General features: G+C 48.2%; 1 protein-coding gene across 1 annotated transcript in view; it reads left to right on the top strand.

The window, feature by feature from the left end:
* The window catches only part of LOC123147897 (nuclear intron maturase 1, mitochondrial), a gene marked incomplete in the record, with an annotated part of 3,691 nt that extends 738 nt beyond the window's left edge, over positions 1 to 2,953 (top strand). The window contains 2 exon segments of the mRNA XM_044567217.1: positions 1 to 998; positions 1,891 to 2,953. Coding sequence (XP_044423152.1) covers positions 1 to 998; positions 1,891 to 2,632 — 1,740 coding nt within the window.
* Positions 2,954 to 14,990: the final 12,037 nt, after the last annotated feature.

Raw genomic sequence — 14,990 nt, 5'->3', positions numbered from 1 at the left:
GGCGCCTCCACCCACCTCCTCCTCCGCTCCCCCGCCGACGCCCCCTCCACCGTCCCCGTCTCCCGCCGCAAGCTCACTGCCCGCCTAGCCAACGCCCCGCCCCCCTTCCAGGACCACGTCGTCCAGGAGCTCCTCCTCCTGCTCCTCGAACCCGTCTTCGAGCCCCGGTTCTCCCCCAAGTCCCACGCCTTCCGCCCTGGACGCGGGCCCCACACTGCCATCCGCTCCGTTCGCTCCGGCTTTGCCGGCTACCTCTGGTTCATCACTGCAGACCTCACAACCGTGGTCGACGCCTTATCGTCAGACACCATTCTGTCCTGTGTGGAGAAGGCCGTCTCTGATCGCAAGGTGCTGTCTTTGCTCAAGTCGGCGCTCAACGCCCCAGTCCGGCCCGGGTCTGTGCCTCCAAGGGAGAAGGATCTCGATGGGCTAAGCAAGAAGAGGCTGAAAAGGAAGGTGCTCAGGAAGAGCAGGAAGAAGAAGGTGCTTAATGAGGATGAGCCAAAGCCAGACCCATATTGGCTGAGACTGTTCTTTGGGTTCGCTCCAGAACAGGCGTGTCACGTGCCGGAATATGGGCATTGCGGGATAATTAGTCCATTGCTCGCCAATGTGTGCCTTAATGAGTTGGATTGGTGGATGGAGGAGAGGATTAACGAGTACTTCCGCCCGTCAAGGCATGATTCGATATGGAAGGAGGCGGGCGATGAGGGATGTCATAATCCATCTTGGCCTGAGTTTGTTCCGTCAAGTGGGAGGGAGAAGACCAGGAAGATGGATTTCCTTAGATTTGGCTCTCATGTCTTGATTGGGGTCCGGGGGCCGAGGGAGGATGCGGTTGAGATAAGGAGGCAACTGATGGAGTTTTGTGAGAGAACATTTGGTTTGAGGCCAGAGAATTCGTCGGTGGAGATTGAGCACATCACAAGGGGGATTGAATTCTTGGATCATGTCATTGCCCGCCGGGTCATCTACCCGACCTTGCGATACACCGCCAGGGGCGGATCCAGCTATATGGCGAGGTTTGGCAGCCGCCATACCTAAAATTTGGCAAAAGTATTGCATATATATACTGTATGTATGAAGCTTTGAGCTGAGTCAATGGATTTTTGGTCAGTTTCGTCAATTTGGAGGATGAATACTCGCAGGGGGCAGGCAACTCATGGCCTCGAATGTATTTCGCCAGGTAGTTGTATTGTTACCTACGTGTTTCTGCCTCATTAGAGGCCTAACTGCCGCTGAAGGAGAGAATTAAGCAATATAGGTGACTTGCATCACATAAGCCCATGACCCACAAGCCCATGTTCTAAACGAGGACACCATTGGCAGTCAATTGCAAATCAATTCACATGTACTCTAGTTGATTGGACATGCTAAAAAAATGTACTAGTTGATTGGAGATACACGAGCTGTTTCGTTCAAGCACGGTTGATCAGGAATCGCCTTGCAGTCGCCCCTCAAGCTTGTCTCTAGCTGTGTGATGAGCAGTGCCAACTCCGCGAAACCCAGAGCCTCACCGCTTTCCGTCTCTCCGGTGAAGAAACTAGATCTAATCGGACTCAAATCGTCTGAGGTATTACAATATACAACTAGGAGCAACGGCTACTCCTCCAAACTCATGACAATGTATGTCTTGTTGTGATATTTGTCCCTACTACCGACCGACCGACCGACCTCTAGTCGGCTAACCCCTAAGGCATGCAACAGAGGCAGCGATTACAGAGCAACCACGCGATCTTTAGTCAGCGTGGTGGGCATGGCAGCGATCACCGTCAAGAGATGCAGCAAGCAGGAACATCACATAGTTATATGTTACTACGTTGTTTTTTCCCCTCACAAACTCTGCCACACCTAAAAAATATTCCTGGCTCCGCCACTGTACACCGCCAGTGGAGGGAACATTGTGAGTGAGAAAGGTATTGGAACATTGTTATCTGTCACAGCAAGCTTGCAGAGGTGCATAAGGCATTTCAGAAAGCTTGAGCTTGTAAAGGGGGACAGGGATCCTGAGCCATTACCGTGTTCACCAATGCTCTACTCTGGGCAGGCACACACTAATTCTCAAATGAACAAATTTCTTGAGACCATGGCTGATTGGTATAGGTATGCGGACAACCGGAAGAAGATTGTAGGGTTCTGCGCATATGTTATACGGAGCTCTTTGGCAAAGCTTTATGCGGCAAGGTATAGACTAAAATCCCGTGCTAAGGTTTACAAGATTGCATCCCGTGATCTCAGCCGCCCGTTGAGGGAGAGCACAAACAATGATGCACCAGAATACTCTGATCTCTTGAGGATGGGAGTTGTTGATATTATTGAGGGTGTACAATTTGCACGCATGTCATCAATTCCATCATGTGATTATACAACTTTCCCTAGAAACTGGGTACCTCACCACGAGCTTGTATTGCATGAGTATATCAAACTGCAAGATCCAAAGTTCTTCTGCGAACTTCACAAGACAATCAAACGACGGGAGATAAGTTCACCACAGGATGACGTATCGAAGATGGTGTGGCATTATAAGGTTCATGGTGTTTATGATAATAACAGGGTCTCAAAGAAATTAAATGAATGGAGGAGTAATGATGAAGCTGTCAATGGGGACACACAACTATTGTTGGATAAGTAGTCCTAGATTCCATATCATTTGTAGAGATAATGATGGGTGATAGATCGATTGCACACAAGCAGATATCCTGTTTTGAACAAAACACAGTTTTGGACAAATAGTCCTAATTGTGTGTGCAGAATACTAATGGTTGATGTATCAACGACCTACCAGCTAAAGACCAAGAAATGTATCATTGGGCAAATATTTGGATGTTCAAGAGTACATGTTTGAACATGTACTACAATACTACACCTGATCTCAAGGTAAACTATGTGTTGTAACTTTGTGTGTTTGTCCTGACACCATTATGAGACATATTATCCCATTCTTTTTCTGTTTGATGTTCTTGCATATGTTTCTACTGTGGTAAGAATGTGTTGTTTGTAGTTATTGTGACACTAACAAAGTTGGGATTACAATGAAAATTTCCATTTCTAGTTAAGTAGGAGTAGTAAATTTGTTAACAAGTTGATGGCACTTATTCAAGCCTTACACAGTTAGACTAACATGCTAGTTTACTCAACATGTTAATGATATAAAATTGTGACGCATACACTTTTCTTATGCTTATAAGTAGGCAATAATGTGAGGAAGTTTCATTGTTTTTGGAAGTTTGCTGGTGTTTGGAAGTTACGGTGGATAGTTTCATATACGTGGTGGTGTTTGTAAATTCTCAAGGCCTGTTCTTAGGATTTTAGTAGAACTGATAAAGAGGTATAACCTCATGGGGAATTCTGTTTCATTTAAAAAAAGGCACAAATACTGGTGCCTTTTCTGTTGCAGGATTCCGTGTGACATTCAGTTTGTCCTATTCCTGTGTTTTTCTTCTTTTTTGCGGTCCTTACAGAAGGTAATAAGTTATTTGTCATTAGCTTCTACTCCCTCCGTTCCTAAATATTTGTCTTTCTAGAGATTTCAACAAGTGCTTACATACGGAGCAAAATGAGTGAATCTACACTTTAAAATATGTTACATCCGTATGTAGTAGTCCATTTGAAATCTCTAAAAAGACAAATATTTAGGAACGGAGGGAGTAATATAAATGAATATCCCTATCTAATTAAGAGCATATAGTCATCTAATAATTGACTAGATATGGACTGATCGAACAAGCATATATTGTTCATCAGAACACTGCTTTTGGGGCCACTTTTGGTTGTAAGATTTTCACAAGATAGGATTTTTCTTCCTACAAGAGCCCTTTGGAACAATTGAATGACGTTGCAGGAATCCTATGAAATTCCTACGGATCCAGGTCTCTTTGGTTCAGAAGGATATCCATAGGACTTTTGAAGGACTGTAATCCTTAGGAAGGTTTCGTATATTGGTGGTCTGTAGGGTTGCATTCGTAGGAAGTTTTCCTATGAGGTCTTTTCTACTCTCAAAGGAAAAAACCATTCTACACGTACCTCTTGGAAAAATTGTTCAGGTTTGCTATGGTGTGATAAAGTCCTATAGTACTCAAGAAGGCATGATGGATGACACTTTAATCCTGCAATTTTCATGTTTATGCACTTTTTAGGGTCATGCAAATCAAAGAGGCCTGGAATGACCCAGTCCACAGGAATTTTGGAGCAATCCTAACATGAGGCTGGACCTCATGGAAAATGTCTTTCTGGGTCTTGAATGGACCTTCCATCCATTCCTCTTTTCAAATTCCCGCTAAATTCCTGTGGAGTATGGAAATGATTGTTTACGCAAATTCCTGTTTTTATTTGCCATAGGATTCAACATGCAATCCAATGTTTTTTCTGTTCCAAGCAGACATGAGTTCGAGCCAATATAATTTTAAGGAAATTCAAGGCAAATGAGCAAATAACAAGAATTTTGCTGGCCACACTGGATTAACCTGAGTTATTTTTATCCTTGGTCAAATTTTATTTGCATAATGTATTTTTTTTTAGAAAAAAATGAACAAGTCATAACTTGAAGGCTGTGCAAATTCTAAAGATTCTCTGATACATAGTTCAGCTAGAGGTATTATTCTTGTTGAGTGAAGATCACGATCTAATGCTTTTATAAGTAAATAGTAGCAATTATCAAATCAAATCTTAATCCACTACTCAATGTACTTGTCACAGTTTGCAAACTCGAGACTTTGACATGAAATGTCTAGTCATCTCCCATGCAATCATAACATTGTGAATTTTCAACATTGAATGCAAGTGTGCAGGTAGTTTCCATTTGTTTGCTTTTTGACTAACTTTAGTTATCTCTGTTGATCTCCTCAACCATTGTGGAAACTCGTTTTGACCAAAATACTGTAGGGGAAGACCCTATGGCGTAGATTTTATGTTAAAGAAAAGAAAAGCTTCACGATGTTCAAGGTCTACATGGCTAGACCAAGATATATAAAAAAACAAAAGGCAACAAGCTAAACTACAAGTCATAACAACCAGTCAAGGGGCTGAACCTAGAGCTTGCTTCAGATGAAAACATTTGAGCTGAATGTCAGTCGGAAAACGCACTTTCCAGCGGGTAAAAGAGGGCTCCTGGTCTTTAAAGATGAAATCCTTACAGTCCTTCCAGATATTCCATGCATCAGAGATATTAACCTCCATGAAACATGGTCAACAGATTGTCTAAACTCATTATTTTTATTTAGCATGTCTAGACTGGTAAAAACTTAATATGGACTAGGTCACAATATTTGTTCATCGTTACACAATCATATTCATAGTAGCAATTTCAATGGTATCAATTATGTGTCACATAACCCACATATTCTGTTACACTGATTGTTGTTCATAGTTCAAATTAGGCCCGTTAAACCACACCTTGTAAAGGTCAATAGAGGGAGTGCTATTTTGTGTTCTAACTCTGTATCATATTGATTTTAGTTCTATGTCGAATGTATGATTTGTTTGTCTGTGAATCAGGCCTGCAATTTATGGTCCATCAAGTGAATGTTATGTCTAAGTATATACTATACTGTAAAGCCTTTTCCTGTTGGGAAGTGTGAACATTTACTCAGTTAGGCTAGGATAACTTTAACATACTATGGTATGGCACTATTAATCCACAAAGCTGGCTTCTTGCAGTACTAGTTTTATGCCGAATGTATTGGTGTAAGACCAGCATGCTCAAAAACCAACTCAGAGTTTTGTTTATAGTAATCAAACTAGACCGCAAATGCAAGTGTGACAAGTATGACTTAATATCTATATTTTGTCGGGGAAGTTCTAGAGTTTGAAGTATTTGAAAATTTCTCTCGTGTGGAAGTCCTAGTAGTTCGGGAGTCCAGTCAACCAACATGGACCATTAAAATAAACTTTGAAAAACTGATACTATTACAGCAGTCTGATTGATACTTATATGCAATGATGCCCAGTATCCAGTATGAAAGCAGTAGATCGCGGTCATCTGGTTTCCCATTTCACACCCATTGTTGACAGTACATTGCTGCTGCTATCATTACGTTTTGTGTGACATCTGTAAACTATAGTGGCCTACGTTTTACGCCCCCACCACCCACACTTAAGAAAGCCCATGATCTTCACGCGAAAGCCTGTGTTTGTTTTATTTTCAAACATGCCAGATGCACCAAATGGCCCATCATCAGCCTGGTATGGTGCAAATTGTAGTGGCCTGGATGATGTATGTGCCTGTTATTTCCTTCATTATTTGAAGTCGGGCGCACTAGTAAACATTGAATGTTTGGCGGCGCGAACGCGCACACATATGCTTCCGCTGTGATTATGCTCCTGTAGTTTTATATCAAGAAACGAACTGTCTTGATATAATTATCTAAAAATATGGTACTAGAAAACCATTTCATTTGTCTGCATAATATCCCAAGCCTTGACACCCCTTTTATGGCTTCCTTTGGGTCTGCATTGTTTGTTTCTGTATGGGACCATGTATATGTAGCAAATGCATGTTGGGCCTGTGTTGGTGTTCTCCCAGCCACACGATCCCTCAATGCAATGGCCTACATCAACTTGATGGTGGGGTGGGGTGGGGTGGGGGTGGGGGTGGGGTTCCTTTTCTTTGATCGATGCCAAGCAGCACCACCAACGGAATGATTTTATTGGGCTGCGCCTTTCCTTTAGCGGGCCATTACGGGACAAACGGTGCGGCGAGGACCATTTTTCGCTGCTGCGCAGGGTCACCGTCTTGCAGTACACAGTTCCTGCTGGTGGGGTGGGGAGGGCTGCAATTATTTTCTGTTACTCTGATCTGTCATCGTGGAAACTGCTTTCGCCGTTGGGGCACTCGGAGGGATACATGGCGATGGGACGGGATGGCCGGTGCTGGAGACCTGGTGTACACAAACCATGTAACCTCTCGTTTACACTTTCTGGTGCAAACGGTTAGCATTCGGGTATGGCATGGGCAGCTGGAGTGTCTCCATCTTGTAAGCAAGACTGCAAGATGGCTACCCAGGAAACTCAGCCCTTGTTGTGCTTTCTTTTTCTAGAATGCAGTTTTCGCAGTGTCGCTGTCGGCAAAGCCTCGTTGATTTGCAGGATTCTTAAAACATGAGAATGGGAAAAATGCAGAAATGGGGCGGCATGCTATCTGCAGTACCGCAGGATTAACATGTGCGTTTGATTGTGCGCAGGGAAAAAAAAAACCGTAGAAATCTTCACATGAGACTGCAATCCTACGAATCAAACAACACAAGAAAGAAAAAATCTGAAGGATCAGAATCTTCTAGAGCTCCTTTAGGAATCCTCCGAATCAAAGAGGCCCCCCCCTGATATTTTGCTTTCAGGATGTGGCGGCCCTCGCCCCGGCCAAAGCTGACATCGCCGGTTCGCCGTCGGGCAATTAATCATCGGAACAGGATCCTGGTTAGAAGTTGACAAGCATTTTTCACACGACAAGAAAGCCTTCTGTAACATGTGTGCGCTTGATGGCCTCTCACGATTTCGTCCCCGCCCGGCACTCTCGCGGCCGTTCCAGATAACGACCGCCCTCGCGATGCTTATCGCACCGGCCCGGTTCCTTGTTCCGTATCGTACGTGACACACGGCGCGAGCGACAGTAGGTATTCCCTATCCTGCCCTGCGTCATGTATTTTAGCACCATATTCCCTATCTATCTCTCTATCTATCTATCCCTTTGTGCTCTCCCGGTCACACGAATCCTTTGCGCCGAGGCGGTGCCGCCGCGGGCGGCTCGGTCCCTTTCCAGCGCCATGCCATGGTGCGAATAAAATAAAATAAAATAAAGTTGCGTTTGTTCTGAAGAAGAAGAGAGAATATGTGCACTGTTGAATGTAATATATTCTCCGTGTGCGTGTGTGTGAGGGAAAAAGGTTTCTGCTCAGCCCCTCGTCCACCCCCTTGTCCTTTTGATGACAGCAGCACTGGCTTGATTGATTCCCCTACTCGCAAAAGAAAAAAGGATTGATTGATTCCCCGGCCTCGGTCCACTGGGCCGATGCAGGCTATCCTCTGCGCCGAATCGCCGGTGAATCGCGAAAAGGTGGAGGAAAAGTTAATTTTGAACAGCTTCTCTCTCGGCTCTACTGAGCGGAATAATTTTATTATATTTTACTCGTAGATAGATATGTATATAGATTTAGATGTAGCCAATCGGCGCTTGAGATTAGATTGGAGGGTCAGTCGGGTGAGAGAGACACGAACAAATCTGAGTGGGTAAGTAGGTGGGCCGCGCGCCGCACGCCCAGCGAAATCTTGTGCCCCTGTTGACCCAAATAATTCCCACTTCTTCCCTGCACGTTTTCTTTTTGGTTAACGCCTTCTCTCTTCTCTTGTACGGAGGAGGAGCAGTTGATTTGCTGAGCTGAAACATTCGTGTCACTGATAAGACGAATTTGGTCGCCATTCTTCGTGTTGAACTGGATGCATTCGTGCTTCTGGTAATAAGAGATCGATCCCGATCGGAAACGAGTCTCGGCCGCCGTTGAACCGGAGGAATTGATCGGACCGGCAGTCGAGCCGATGCGTAGAGCTGAAACATTGGTCTTGCTGATCAGACGAATGTGATCGTCATTCCTCGTGTTGATCAGGACGTGGGCGACAGTGGTGCCTTCATTTTTGTTATATAATTATTAAAAACGATCACGAGCGGAAACGAGCCTCGACGGTTCTTGAACGGGAGAAATTGACCGGACCGGCGGTTGAGCCGGCGTGGCGCGTATACAGCGCTCCACGTCCTTTTCCGCTTCATATTGTCTCCCAAGCCATTGACCAGATTTTTTATCATTTTATCTCGTGCAGTGTGGTGACCCGACGAGCCCGTAAAGCGGACGACGCTTCCGTCTCATTCGCCGGGGTCAAAACAAAACAAAAACTAAACTCGGCCACGTTCCCGTCCCGCTCTCGCTCTCTCTCACGCCCTGGCCTCCCGTTTTGTTTTATTTTATTTGGGTTTGTTTGGCGAGAGGGCAGGAAAGGCTCTGGAAAACAGAAAGCGGGGTTGGCCTTTTGCTCGGGGGAAAATGAAAAGAAAGAAGCAAACGAAAGGGAAGATGCTCACGCACGCAGACGTTAATTCGCGCACGCTTTTGTCCCCGAGGTCACGTGCGTCAGCTCTGAGCGTGAGCGGCCGGAGATCGCCTGCGGCCGCGCATTCTGTGGCCGTTTCTGCTCCGAAGCGGCGTGCGACGACAAAACGAACCGGGTGAAATGGCGTGGTGGTTGGGCGCGGTGAGGACTTGTCCGTTGGTGCTTGGGATAATCCGTGGACAGCGCCGACCTGGGCGGGCGGGCCGTACAGCGCAATGGTCTCTGCGTCGGGTGCCATGCCATGTTCGTCCTGCACGTGCGGATAGCTCCGGCCATGGACTTGGGGTGGACGGCGGAGCAATTCTCCGACTGCCGACAATGGCATGGCGCTACGTACGGCATCTCCAAGACTCCGACCGACCCTCAAACCTCTCGCATCAGGCTGTCTGAACAACAGAAGCCATCCAAGTATCGAACGCGGACCTATATCGATTCACAGCATGATCCGAACACGTTTTCTTTCGCAAAGTAGAGAAAAACATGAGGAGCTTTGCGGGAGTCTGGACCGATTTCAAGCCCACCGCTGACCATTCTGGCCCATCTAAAATCCCTCCTCCCTCCTGCGCGTGTTTCTCGTTCAAAACGGTCAGCGCTGGTCCAGAGTGTCAGTGCCCGCATTTATGCTCGTCCAGAGCAGACGCGACCGCTCACTGGCGCCGGCATTGAAGCGGCGCGCCGGCCGAGAGAGCGTCGTCCACGTCGCTTCCCGGTGCAGGCGACTGCTGCGCGTTCAAACGACATGACGGCCGCCCGTCCCTCCGTCTACCGCCCACATTGATGGCATGCGGTTGCCGAGGCGTCTCCTCCGACGCAACCCGTCCGTCCATCTATCGCCCACCATTGCTATATAAGCTGCTGCCCCGGCCATAGCCGCATTCATCCGCCTCCAATCCCTCTTCTCACCACTCCTATCATGCATTCCTCCCTACCAAAGCTCATTGGGACAGGCTGACGCCGGACCAGAAGAAGGAGACGGCCGCCATTGCTGCCAGCTAACAGACCAGCAGGTAGCGGAGGACGACGACGAGCCGACGCCACCATCCTCATCCACGCTAGCCTCCTTGTCCATGCCCCCCTCGCCGGCACATTGCACCATGACCATCGATGAGGCCCGTGCTCATTATATGGACATGGTGTGGGAGGAGCGGTTCCGGGAGGCGTAGGCCAACGCTTCCTACAACCACCATCTCCTCCAGGAGCACCTGCTGGCAGAGGAGCAACTCGCCACCAGACGCGGACATGGCGGAGCAGGAGGCACTGCTCGAGTCCTACCGCTCCACCCGCAAGATCCGCCTCGCCCGTTGGCGGTACCAGCAACGGGTGGCGAAGGTTGCCAGCCGCCGGCAAGGAGTGCGACGACGAGGCGGGCGAGGTAGTATTCGGCGATACCGATGAAGAGGAGGACATCATCGAGGCCGCGCCCCGCCACCACGAGCACGAAGACGGCATGTCCGTGGGTGCCACTGACAGCGAGGAATAGTAGTGCGCGGTAGTTCGCCAGCGCTCCTTCCCTCCCGTCGACGCCAAGCTTGGTGGGTTGAGAATCGACGGCTGATTTGTCGTTTGATGGCGAGGTGGAGGCGGACAGCTTCAGTTCCCGGTGCTTCAGAGGCGCAGCTGGAGAGCACTGAGGTGGAGCGGGAGAAGGAGAAGCTTCTGTTCTCCGGGTTCATGGCCGAACAAGGGGATCGGGCGCGGGCGACCATTTAGATCAGGTATTAATTATACCTCCAAAGCCAGACTAGCACCGTAGTTTGTAAATGTAATGAAATCCGTCCGTGTGTTACACGTATTTCATCCGGTTGGTTCGAACTTTTGTCAAAATGTATGCGGCTACAATTGGACGGAGGTCTTTCGCATCCATACCTATGAACTGGTCCCATCTATTCATGGACGGATACGGAAGAAATTTTGTAGGTTGCCGTTGGAGATGCCCTTACACCTTCTCTGCCTGGCTACGAATTGTGGAAGATGAAGGTGACTCTTATCATGACTATCCCTTTGTTGGTATTCTATAAAGACATGAGCATTGAGCAATGGGGGGCGTCACCAATGTATACGGTCATGAAATGCCTTAAGATTTTTCTAAAAAAACAACTGTCATAAGGGCGTCTTCAAGGGCGACTCATAAATTTTCTCTCGCAATCATCCACGGACGGGAGGGACCAATCAATATACAAGGATGCGGAAGACCGCCATCCAACACTACCCGTAGACATCGCAAACACTATCCGAAGAATCGGAAGAAATCCGTGCAAACACAACCAAATTTTCATACAAACCGGACAAAGTTCATGCAAACATGGCGGATTTTCATTAGATTCCATATAAACATGATGGAATTCATTATATTTTGGACATGGTTAAACTAAAAAGGTGCTCGTCCGACTCTAGAGGTATACTACCTAAACTAAAAGATCTTCGGCGCTCATTCCCCATCTCCGGCCATGAGCCCCGAAAAATAAAGCTTCGCCTTCTTTAGCTCCGCATCTAGAATTCGCCTTCGGAGCACCGGGAACTGAAGTTGTCCGCCTCCATGTTGCCCCCAAGCGACTAATCGACCGACGATGCTCAGCCCACCAAACTTGGCATTGATGGGAGGGGAGGAGCGGTGGCTTTCTGGGGACCCGAGCGACGACGACCTACCGTGCACTATTCTTCCTCACCGTCGGCAGGGCCCGCGAACGTGTCCGCTTCGTGGTCGTGATGGCGAGGCGCGGCCTCAGCGGAACCGGCGTTGTCGCCCTCGTCGTCGGTCTCGCCGAACACCTCATCTACCGCCTCGTCGCACTCCTTGTAGGCGATCACCAGTTCCGCTGCCAGCTGGCAGTACCACCAACGGGCGGAGCGGTAGGAGTCGAGCATCTCCGCCAGGACCGCATCCGGCGTGATCGTCCTACCTACAGCGAGCTGCTCCTCCGCCTGCAGGTGCTCCTGGAGGAGTTGGTGGTTGTGGGCGGCGTCGGCTTGCGCCTCCCTAAAATGCTCCTCCCGCACCATGTGTAATGGGCACGTGCCTCATCGATGGTCATGGTGCAATGCACCTGTGAGGGTGGCGCGGATGAGGAGGCTAGCATGGACGAGAAGGGTGGTGTCGGCTCGTCGTCAGCCGCATCCTCCATAGGGACGTCAGTATCCTTCGGCTGCCTGCTTGCAGCAATGGTGACCATCTCCTTCTTCTGCTCCAGCGTCATCCCGTCCTAGAGAGCTATGGCACGGGGAGGAAACCATGGTGCGAGTGGTGCGGAGAGGGATCGAAGGCGGATGGTCGGGGCAACAGTTTGTATAACAATGATGGGCAACAGAGGGATGGACGGGTGGTGCCTGAGTAGCCGCCTCGGTAAGCGCATGTAATTAATGTGAGTGGCAGACGGATAAACAGACGACCGTCATGTCGTTTGAAGCGGAGCAGTCGCGTGCACCGGGTAGAGGCGCGAGCGGCGCTCTCTCGGCCGGCGCGCCGCTTCAATGCTGACATCAGTGAGCAGTCGCATCTGCTCTCGCCGGGCATAAATGCGGACACTGATGCTCTGAATCGGCGCAAACATTTTTGGGCACGATGCACGTGCGGCGCGAGGAAGGGGGTTTGGGTGGGCCAGTGTCATCGAAAGCGGGCTTGGGTGATGTCCAGACGCCCGAAAAGCCCCTCCCCCGTTTGTCTCCAGTTTGCGGGAGAAAGTACGTTCAGACCGTGTCACTGATCAATACAAGATTGTGTTAGATGACTTCAGCGGTCCGGACAGCGCAGTTCGAACATATGCGAACAGTTTGGAAGTCAGCGTTGGAGATGCCTAAGATAGAACCGAGTACTATCAAAGACAAAACTTAAGGCTGGGCAAACGCTTAAAAACTCTTCATCCATCTATTTTTTTGACAAGTATTTTTGAATGGAGGAAGTAACTGGCACACACTAATCATCGCGCGGTGGAGAATAAGGCTGCGTTTGGCAGCAAAGTTTTTTTGAAAGTTTTCTGAGAATAGTATTTCTTAAGAATTTGGTTTACGAAGAGATTATATACACATTGCTGATGCCCTTATCATTAGAGCATCTCCAACAGGCGCCGAACGCGCCGCGCGCTAAAAACTGCTTTGCGCGCGCTCATCGTCTGGTTTGGCACGGCGCGCAGCGCTGACTCCAGCAGTCGCGCTAAAATGCAGCGCGCGCACGCCGCTCCAACAGTGCACAAACAATGCAGTGCGCGCTCATTCTACAACATTTTTACATAGATAAACGATAGATTGCATAGATAAAACGATACAAAGGTATTCTACGTCGGTGCAACTAGATCGATAGTTCGAAAACATAGATAGATAAAACTATGGTGCAACTAGATAGAAACTATTACAGCATACATAGATAGAAACTACTCCAAGTCGCTACCATCATCATCCTCGTCGGTGTCGTCCGAGGTATCGAGCCATATGTCCAACCAACGTTCATCGTCTGACGTGAAGATCGACCTCCCACCTGCTGCAACGATATCGGACTGCGCATTCGCCAATGCCTTCCGCCGACGCCGGTCCGCCTGCTTCACGCGGCGCCTTGCCGTCATCTCCGCCCAGTAGGCACGCTCGTCGGTGACGTCCTCCGGGTGGCGACGGCGCCACTCCGCCATGGCTCGCTCGTCCTCCTCGGCGATGAGGAGGCGGCGTTGCCGCCGAGCATGGTCGACACAGTCCATGTCGGTGATGAGACGCGGCGGAGGGGCGATGTGAAGGAAATATGCCCTAGAGTTAATAATAAAGTTATTATTTATTTCCTTATATCATGATAAATGTTTATTATTCATGCTAGAATTGTATTAACCAGAAACATAATACATGTGTGAATACATAGACAAACAGAGTGTCACTAGTATGCCTCTACTTGACTAGCTCGTTGATCAAAGATGGTTAGGTTTCCTAACCATATACATGAGTTGTCATTTTATTAACGGGATCACATCATTAGGAGAATGATGTGATTGACTTGACCCATTCCGTTAGCTTAGCACTTGATCGTTTAGTTTGTTGCTATTGCTTTCGTCATGACTTATACATGTTTCTATGACTATGAGATTATGCAACTTCCGTTTACCGGAGGAACACTTTGTGTGCCACCAAACGTCACAACGTAATTGAGTGATTATAAAGGTGCTCTACAGGTGTCTCCGAAGGTACTTGTTGGGTTGGTGTATTTCAAGATTAGGATTTGTCACTCCGATTGTCGAAGAGGTATCTCTGTGCCCACTCGATAATGCACATCACTATAAGCCTTGCAAGCATTGCAACTAATGAGTTAGTTGCGGGATGATGTATTACACAACGAGTAAAGAGACTTGCCGGTAACGAGATTGAACTAGGTATTGAGATACCGACGATCGAATCTCGGGCAAGTAACATACCGATGACAAAGGGAACAACGTATGTTGTTATGCGGTTTGACCGATAAAGATCTTCATAGAATATGTGGGAGCCAATATGAGCATCCAGGTTCTGCTATTGGTTATTGACCGGAGACGTGTCTCGGTCATGTCTACATAGTTCTCGAACCCGTAGGGTCCGCATGCTTAAAGTTCGATGACGGTTATATTATGAGTTTATGTGTATTGATGTACCGAAGGTAGTTTAGAGTCCCGGATGAGATCGGGGACATGACGAGGAGTCTCGAAATGGTCGAGACATAAAGATCGATATATTGGACGACTATATTCGGACATCGGAAAGGTTCCGAGCGATTCAGGTATTTTTCGGAGTACCGGAGAGTTACAGGAATTCGCCGGGGAGTATATGGGCCTTATTGGGCTTTAGGGGAAAGAGAGAGGAGAGGTTGGGCGCCCCCCAAGGCCTAGTCCGAATTGGACTAGGGGGAGGGGCTGCGCCCCCCTCCTTCCTTCTCTTCTCTCTTCCCTTGCCTT

This window comes from Triticum aestivum, chromosome 7A (assembly GCF_018294505.1).
Source record: "Triticum aestivum cultivar Chinese Spring chromosome 7A, IWGSC CS RefSeq v2.1, whole genome shotgun sequence".
Classification (NCBI taxonomy): Eukaryota; Viridiplantae; Streptophyta; class Magnoliopsida; order Poales; family Poaceae; genus Triticum; species Triticum aestivum.
Note: the sequence above shows the minus strand (reverse complement) of the source record. Positions and strands in the feature narration are given on the sequence as shown.